Here is a 7,958-nt window from a genome sequence, read left to right as displayed (position 1 = left end):
AACCTGGTCTAGAGGGAGGTGTCCCTGCCTATAGCAGGGGGTTGGAAAGAGATGATTTTAAAGGTCCCTTCCAACCCAAACCATTCTATGATTCTCAGCCTTTCTCCCTATTGAGTGTCTCTTGTTATGTGCTTGGTATTTCTGTTGATGATTCATCTCACAGAATCACAAAAAGAAGACTGTATGTATATGATGGCAGAGCTGCTGTTACTGTGAACTGTGAAAACTGGCTTTGTTGTTGTTAGTGGCTTGCCCACCTTCATGCAGCTGCTTTGTGGGTTATTTTTGCCTTTTTTATTTAAGTACCAAGTAACCAGAAGATAGTCTATATAAAATGATAAGTTATTTACTGTCTTCAACAGAACATATTTTTAAATATGTTTTTAATATTATATGTTATATGTTTTAATTATTTCCTTACCTTTAGTACATAATCTTTTTTAGATATCTCTGTAAGTTTCATGATGTCCTCAGAGGTAGGACAGCCTGGCAAGGAGATGGCGGAGAAACTCATTTTGTCACTGATGGCTAATAGAGACAACAAGGAAGATGCAGGCCTTATGTGGAAAGAGGGGAAAATTAGAAAGTGTAATGGTATTTTCTAGATTAGGGAACAGCAGATTGGCAAGGAACGGTATGGGTTTCCTGAAGGGTGGTATTTGCTGTTAAAGAGAAGCGTGCAAACTGAGAAAGCAAGATGGTAAGGTGGTCAGGGACAGCACTGAACAGGAGCAGTTTAAGAGATGTGCTGCTGTAGACCAACGCAGGAATCTGTCTCACTACCCTTCTGGTTTCAGACATCTGAAAATCTCCAGAAAAATACGCCATTCCAGCATGTGCTGGCCTTGTGTGATTACACACACATCAGTTGGTAACTTCAGTGCTAACTTGTAGGATGGATATGTGATTCAGTTTCAGTTTTAAAAAAGCAGACATCTAGCTGTCTCTGTGACACCACGTATTATCAATTCAGTATTTCAGCACAGACTTTTTTAGAAAGAGACGTTATTTTTAATGAGGTTTTTATCTTGTGAAGATAAATATTTAAGTTAGGAAATGTCTGTGGATTTGGTTGCGTGCTGTGAATGAAGTTAATGCAGTGTTCATATTTCTAGCTCACTCTCTCAGTTAAGAGTTCAAGAAAGCAGAAAGAGCTGTTGTTTGGGCTGATGTCAAATCTGCCTAAGTTTTAAACAGGTATTCTACTGAACAGCACCTGGGTTTGTCTCTGAGATTCTTAGGATTTTCAGATCATAACGACCAGCTTCCTGGAACCTGAGGTTAACAGATAGAATCATAGAATCTCAAGGTTGGAAAAGACCTATAAGATCATCTAGTCCAACTGTCTTCTCATTACCATTGCTACCACAAATAATACAATCAGATAAGATCAGATAAGATTAATAAGATAATCAGGCTTGAAGATGATGATCAGCTTCATGTCATCTTCTCTTGATTTGCATAAATTCCAAAATTGATCCATCTGTGCAAAATGAAATGCAGTGTCACAAATTAAGTTCTTACCATTTGCTATCTTCTGTAATACTCATTGTTTGTGAACTGTGTTAGAACAGCTGCATCCACTGATCTTAATGCATTCTGTAGTCAGAACCCCCTTCTCCATGTTACTTGAAGGGGAGGCTGAGTATCTGTGACCTGATGAAAGAGGCAGGAAGAAGAATGCACTGGGCCTATTTCTCTGCTGCAAATTATTGTAACGTTTCGTACTAAAGGGAAAATTCCACCAGTGCTTTTCTATGTGAAGATAGCTAGAATTATTCAGTATTAACCACGTCTCACTCTCTAACTCAATTGTTCTGGGGAAAGAAATTGCGTAACAAAAGTACACCACCACTTTTGATCTGTATGTGTTCACTTGGGAAATAGGACATATAGTCAAGCCAGCACTGACAGACGTAGAAAAATACCAGGTTTGCTGTCATACTTAGTACTCTTCCCTAAGAACATCTAAAACTTGAGGAAATGCACAGGAGGCACTCTTACTGTGTTTTCCAGTGTATGTCTTTAAAAGCAAATCCGTGTCAGATAGCATCACTGAGCACAACATACTGCGTGTAGAACTGAGCTCAGAACACTTGAGTTACAGGGCCGTGGGAGCTGCCTTTCCACCTGTGTGCTGCCTTGTCGTACACGTATCCAGTGAGGGCAGAGTGCTGCACTGCAGCTGTATTTACTGTCTGTATCACTTTATCCTGATGGACTGGCAGCTGCGTTGTCCTTTTTCTGGTCTCTCTTTTGTACTTCTATTACTGCCGTACTTGAATAAGCAAGCACAAGCAATCTTCAGTCTTGTTTGAATTGGATGGGAAAGCTATCAAACAGCTTGAAACATTATGAAATATCAGGTGGCTTTTCAGGATGCTTTTTCAAAGCAGTGTGAGTCCCTGTGGGGTAAATAGCCATGGCATGGAAGGGAAGAGGGCATTGCAACTGTTAGTATGCACCAGTGGGGCTCCGTACAGCGCTCATCTGCCCATCTGTGGTGATGAGGTTGTATGTGCCACACTACAGCTACTCGTATAGGTCGTCTGCTGTTTTTGAAAGGCTTCAGTGTCAGAGAGGAGTGGTATAATCACCTTCTTCTACTCAGGCCTTTGCAGAACACGTATCCTGGTGAGAACAAGAGCTTCCCTTTTCATTCAGTTCATCACAAGCGATGTACAGGAGTGCCAGGGCATCTTGCTCTGCAGTAAGTCTTATTGCCCTGAAGCAATGTCAATTAAAAGGGAAGGGAAAAGCATTTTCTGACACTGTAGTAGAATATTGTAAAATACACTGCAGACACTACTCTTTTGTTTCTTACTGTGGTAATACATTGCTGCCCTCTGCCTGCATTACAGTCCAGTTTTAGTGACACATCTTGTGCATGATTTCTGTTAGTCATTTTTATAGGGAGCACAGTTCCTTCCTTCCTAAGGCTGAAAACTAAGGATGCTGGGGAAGCAGATACATAAAATGTTAGTTTGTGTGAAATGCATGGAGCTTCAGTAACAAGGGTTTTAAATGTGTCTTCTCTAATGTAAATCAAATGAACTATAAATGTTAGATGAGCTCAGCGTTTGCAGGAAGGTTTTGAAGAACTCTATTTAAAAGATATGTTTCAGCATCAATTCCAAAATGCTTGAATGTAGAACTTCCCTGATTAGTTCCTATATGGTACCCATCACTTAAGAAAATAAATAGGTAAACAGTAATGAGTTCGGAGTATTAGAGAGCAATTTTATCTTTACAGTTACTATATTTTGACTGAATAAGGTTTAGACTTCTGCTTTATGAGCTGTTGCTTATAAAATGTTTCTGAACAGATTTCACTTTGCTGGAAATACCTGGCTATTAGGGTAACAGAGCTTTAAACGTAGAGAGCATTTTTCTGCATGAGGCCTGCAACATTCTGGGTGCTCTCCAGGGCTATTTAGCTGTTGAGTGATGCTCAGAGGTGGTTTAATGTAGGTTACCAGAAGCTTTTCTTGTCCGAGGTTGGAGAATAATAAGCCTTGCCCAATTTTTTTGTCCACCTCTTCCAACAGTCTCAAAGCACACATCAAGTCCTACAAATGACACTTGTTTGCTTACCTGAATCATACTTAGACCGCAATAAATACGAGTCCAAATGGTTGTGCTGATACCTAGTGCAAGCAGTACAGAGCAGGGAGGTAGGCAGGATCTAAATGGTAGCTGTGTTGCTGCTGTCGCCCTGCTGGCGGCGGGACTTGGACCTCAATAGCTGCAGGACTGCTGGCAAGCAGGGGAGCTCCTAAAGTTATTCTCTTCACGTCATGTTTGGGGTGAGGGACTGAAACCAGCACGGTGCATCCGAGGTGCAGATCAAGTGTTATAACGCCGAAGTTGGTCACTTCTTTTGGTGGTAGTGTACACGGCATTCATTTGGTGCCAAACTGCATTGCTTGGTCTTTAGCTGAATGTTATTTTGCGGAAAGTTACGGATTGCAATGAGAATTACTCCATCAATATTGTTTCTTCAAAGGCTTTTCCATTTGCAGTTGCTTTGCGTAAGACTTGTTGATCGGCCTTTCTAGTGGCTGAAGTTACTTCTGCATTCAGTGTTTTAGGTCCCGTCAAAGCAACTTGATTTCTGATATCTACCAGTCCCATCTTACTAGATTTAAGTGGCTTTTTTGTTTTGTTTTTTTCCATGCAGGTACTGCTCATTATTCACCACGAGTGTGGATCTGAAGAAGAGTTAATTACCTCTATTTTTTTGAGTATGTTTATACTTCAGATACACACAACGTAGCCTCCTTCCCCATTAGATTCTTAGAAGGTAGTTATAAAAATTTTTTTATAGTATCCTTCTTGTGGCTTTATTAGTTATGATCAGTAACAAAATAAACTATTCCTTACATTTTGGGCAACTGCATGCCAATCAGTTCACTTAGAACCTCCTGGAGGTCTTTCGCATGCCAAAACTTTAAAACTGAGTGTGTATTTGTGGAGGTAACTATGTTAAAAAGAAATCTTTCAATAACCAGTAGGGTTTTTTCCATTGGCTGGACTCAAAAATAAATATGACATAGGTGTGGAGATCAGTTGTGTGAGCCGAATGTGCTGCTTCCATTTAAAAATTCAGTGTGCACTGCAGTCCTTGGGGGAAAAAGTCTAGCTGGGAAATGAGACGCTTTCATAAATCATTCCTAGTTGTAGTTAGGCTGTTGTATTCTACCATAAATAAGATCCCGTTGTATCTCTTGTGCTCATTTTAAGACTGAAGTAGCTGGCTGAAGTTTCCTTCGCTAGCACAACAGCTGCTAAATAGTTGGAAGTCTCTGCCTAAGTTCAGCGTCTAGAGCAATGATATGAAATTTCTGTTTGTAAAAGTACATCTTGTATCTGGTTTAGATAAATGTTTGTTTTATTTAGGGATGGAAAAAGGAGAGAATTTTGGCTGAATATCCTGATGGGAGGATAATAATGGTTCTTCCTGATGACCCAAAGTATGCACTTAAAAAGGTATGGCAAGAAGAACTAGGCTTGTATATCTTACTTTGTTTGAAATTTTAATATCAGTGATGGGGCTGTAGAGTTAGTAAATTTAGGTGGAAGCAGTTGTGGTTGGACTCAAAGCTGCCGTGGCTCTGCAGCCTTCTCTGCAAAGACGTCTGAGATCTCGCTCCTACAACGTGCCTCCCACAGGGAGGTGGGCCTGGGCTGAAGGGGAGGCAGGGCAGGAGCAGCTCCAGCCAACTGGTGCTCTCACTGTTTGTAATATGTTTGCTGAATGCCTGCCAGATATTTTGTGGAACAAAAAATTTTCTGCTACGCTTAAACAAATAGAAACATGCCGATGGTATTTCACAGCATGAGTGTCTTCACCGTTTTCTAGCTGATTCTTGGCTAAAAACAGATTCAGTGGCCTCAAAGTCTTCTCTTCCATTCCTGCGTCCAAAGCAGGATTTGCTCTGGTTATGCTGCATCCAATAACTTTCTAATACTTCTAAAACTGCGGGCTTTTTGTTTGTGTGGGCCTTTTTATATAACTCCCTGAGACTATGTTGCAGTACTTCACTGTCCATGATGTGGGAATATTTCCCTCCATGTCCAATAGGATCTCCATACTGCAGTTTAAGCTCATGAGTGCACGTTGTTCTTCCAAAGCAAACAACTTGTACGTGATTTTCATTAGAATGCCACTAACTTCATATATTCACAGCACCATTACTTCCAGTATTGTGTGTAACTGCAGTGTGCATTAAAGCAGCTTGTTCCTTTTAATGCACCACTTAGGGAGGCCACCTCATTTCTGTGCTTTGGCATAGACCTCATCTGCTGGGTGAAGTATCAGAGTCACACTTTGAGAGCCTACATTCTGTTAGCTCTTAGTAACTGGGGCTTAATGAAAGCTGATGTAGAGGTGTCTACTCTTTCTATTTCAGCCTAGTATTGTTCAAGAAACAGCTAAGTGGACTTGTACATTCCTTAGGACAATCCTTACTTCTGGAATAGCTTTCAGTGTTCTACATGCTTTAACGTGTTTCCGTAAACCTGTCATTTTTATGAATATTTGTAAGAATGTATATTGATATATATATTTCTTATATATCATTTACACTTATTTTGACAGGTTGAAGAAATTAGAGAAATGGTAGACAATGACTTGGGATTTCAGCAAGCTCCGCTCATGTGTTACTCGAGAACGAAAACTCTTCTTTTTATTTCTAATGACAAAAAAGTAATTGGCTGTTTAATTGCAGAACATATCCAGTGGGTAAGTGATGAGTTGAAGGACTGTCTGTAAGAGCTCCTCACATTCTGCAACTACAGAAATACCTTTGAATCCAGGACTGGCCATTGAGCTGATATGGGGGGAGGCGTGGGGAAAAGGTTTTTGGTGTTAAATCACTCTGAAATGCAGCCGTTCGTTTTAATATGGTTGGCGCTGAGCTGAGACAGACAAGAATTACTTTATTTGATAAAGATGCTGTTATAAAGTAACGAATGTTCTGATGTCACCTGTAGGGCTACCGAGTGATAGAAGAGAAGGTTCCAGAAATTAGTTCAGAAAATGAAAAAGTCATATTTGAAAGACAGAAAGCGTGGTGCTGCTCAACCTCCCCAGAGCCTGCTATCTGTGGCATCAGTCGAATATGGGTGTTCAGCATGATGCGTCGCAAGAAGATTGCTTCTCGGATGATAGAGTGTCTTAGGTAATATTAAAGATGTTGCCTTGGTTATATGGCTATTTTAGAACTTAATCCAAGACGCCCTTGCGTTACTTTGTGCTTCAAGCTTGGGTTTTTAAGTTTCCTGTGATACCTGGGAATATAGAGGTGAGTGTGGTTGACAGTTCCAGTACAGTGTGGGGTCAGTAAGTAACGTCAGCATTCTGCAGTATCTTGTGTTTAAAAGAGGGTCTTTATTTAAGAGCCAGCCTGCAGGTGGGCTTGGGTAAATTCCTCTCAGGTAATGATGAGTGAAGGAAATCAAACTGTGCTTGGGCTGAGTGTTTGAGATCCAAGTGTTAAGGACTGTGATGCTGTCACTGGCCAAAGACCCATTCCTTAGAGGTAGGAAGGGGGAAATGAGTGGAAAGAAGTACGTACCACTATTTGATGGAGCCCAGTCAGTGGCTTACAGCTGCACTTCAGTCATGTGTTGCTTTTTTTTTTTTTAAAGCTTTGCTCAGGTTCACCAAATATTCTGAGAAACTTTCGATTTCCATGGGGCTTCAGTAGCTACTGATGAGTAGCTTCAACTGAATACTAAGTGCTAGACATGTAAAAGGACTCAAATGTTTGCACCACTGTTTAAACAGATGTTAAAAAATGTTGCATCTCATCTTACACTGTGTTCTGGTGCTTGTCTGGCCTTCCACTAGCTTGTTTTCCTAAATTTGCTGATGTAGCCATCTAGGAAAGTACAACAGTATCCTTGACTATTTCCTTATTTACTCAAGCAAGAATAGAACTTATATGAAATATTTTCATAAAAAAGTAAGCAAATTGAATATTCCTTTTCATATAATTATTACTGAATGCGTATTGCTTAGGAATTATGTTAAGGCCATGTTCTTAGATGTTCCAAATCAAACCAAGCTGTGCTATTATCCGAAATGACAAACGTGATTTATTTCAGACTGGCACTTGAAATTCCATCAAACCCCTCCGTGAGGACCCTGACTTGCTGGTAGCTGTTGTTTCCCTTCCTGGTGCTTGTCCTTTATATAGTTGGAAAGAATTCAGAGCAAACTCTGACACTGAACTTGATGCAACTCTGAAGAAATGGCCCCATAGAAACACTTCTTCTAAAAGAAGAAAACCTTCCCAGAACGAGGGCTTCTTTTTGCCATTTGATAAGAGCAGACAGATGATGGCTCATAGAGAATGAGGCTTCCTCCTTTGGAACATCCCACTTCTTAATCAATGATTTGTGGCCTGACAGTGTAAATAATCTTACATTATCCCCTGAGGGTAATCCCCCCC

The 7,958-nt window shown here is 40.4% G+C and overlaps 1 protein-coding gene across 2 annotated transcripts in view; it reads left to right on the top strand.

Moving 5' to 3' along the window:
- ESCO1 (establishment of sister chromatid cohesion N-acetyltransferase 1) overlaps positions 1 to 7,958 on the top strand; it is a 27,045-nt gene that overhangs the window by 18,016 nt on the left and 1,071 nt on the right. The window contains exons 9-11 of one of the 2 annotated variants that reach the window (XR_004159240.1): positions 4,181 to 4,303; positions 4,900 to 4,989; positions 6,101 to 6,115. Coding sequence is in view for 1 of the 2 variants with exons in the window: in XM_010708825.3 (XP_010707127.1) it covers positions 4,900 to 4,989; positions 6,101 to 6,244; positions 6,496 to 6,683 (422 nt within the window). In the remaining variant the exon portion in view is untranslated. Of the gene's footprint in view, positions 1 to 4,180; positions 4,304 to 4,899; positions 4,990 to 6,100; positions 6,245 to 6,495; positions 6,684 to 7,958 lie in introns of those variants that run through there. The other variant, XM_010708825.3, reaches the window with a different exon arrangement.

The sequence above is a fragment of the Meleagris gallopavo genome, chromosome 3 (assembly GCF_000146605.3).
Source record: "Meleagris gallopavo isolate NT-WF06-2002-E0010 breed Aviagen turkey brand Nicholas breeding stock chromosome 3, Turkey_5.1, whole genome shotgun sequence".
Classification (NCBI taxonomy): domain Eukaryota; kingdom Metazoa; phylum Chordata; class Aves; order Galliformes; family Phasianidae; genus Meleagris; species Meleagris gallopavo.
This window is presented reverse-complemented; position numbering and strand designations above follow the sequence as displayed.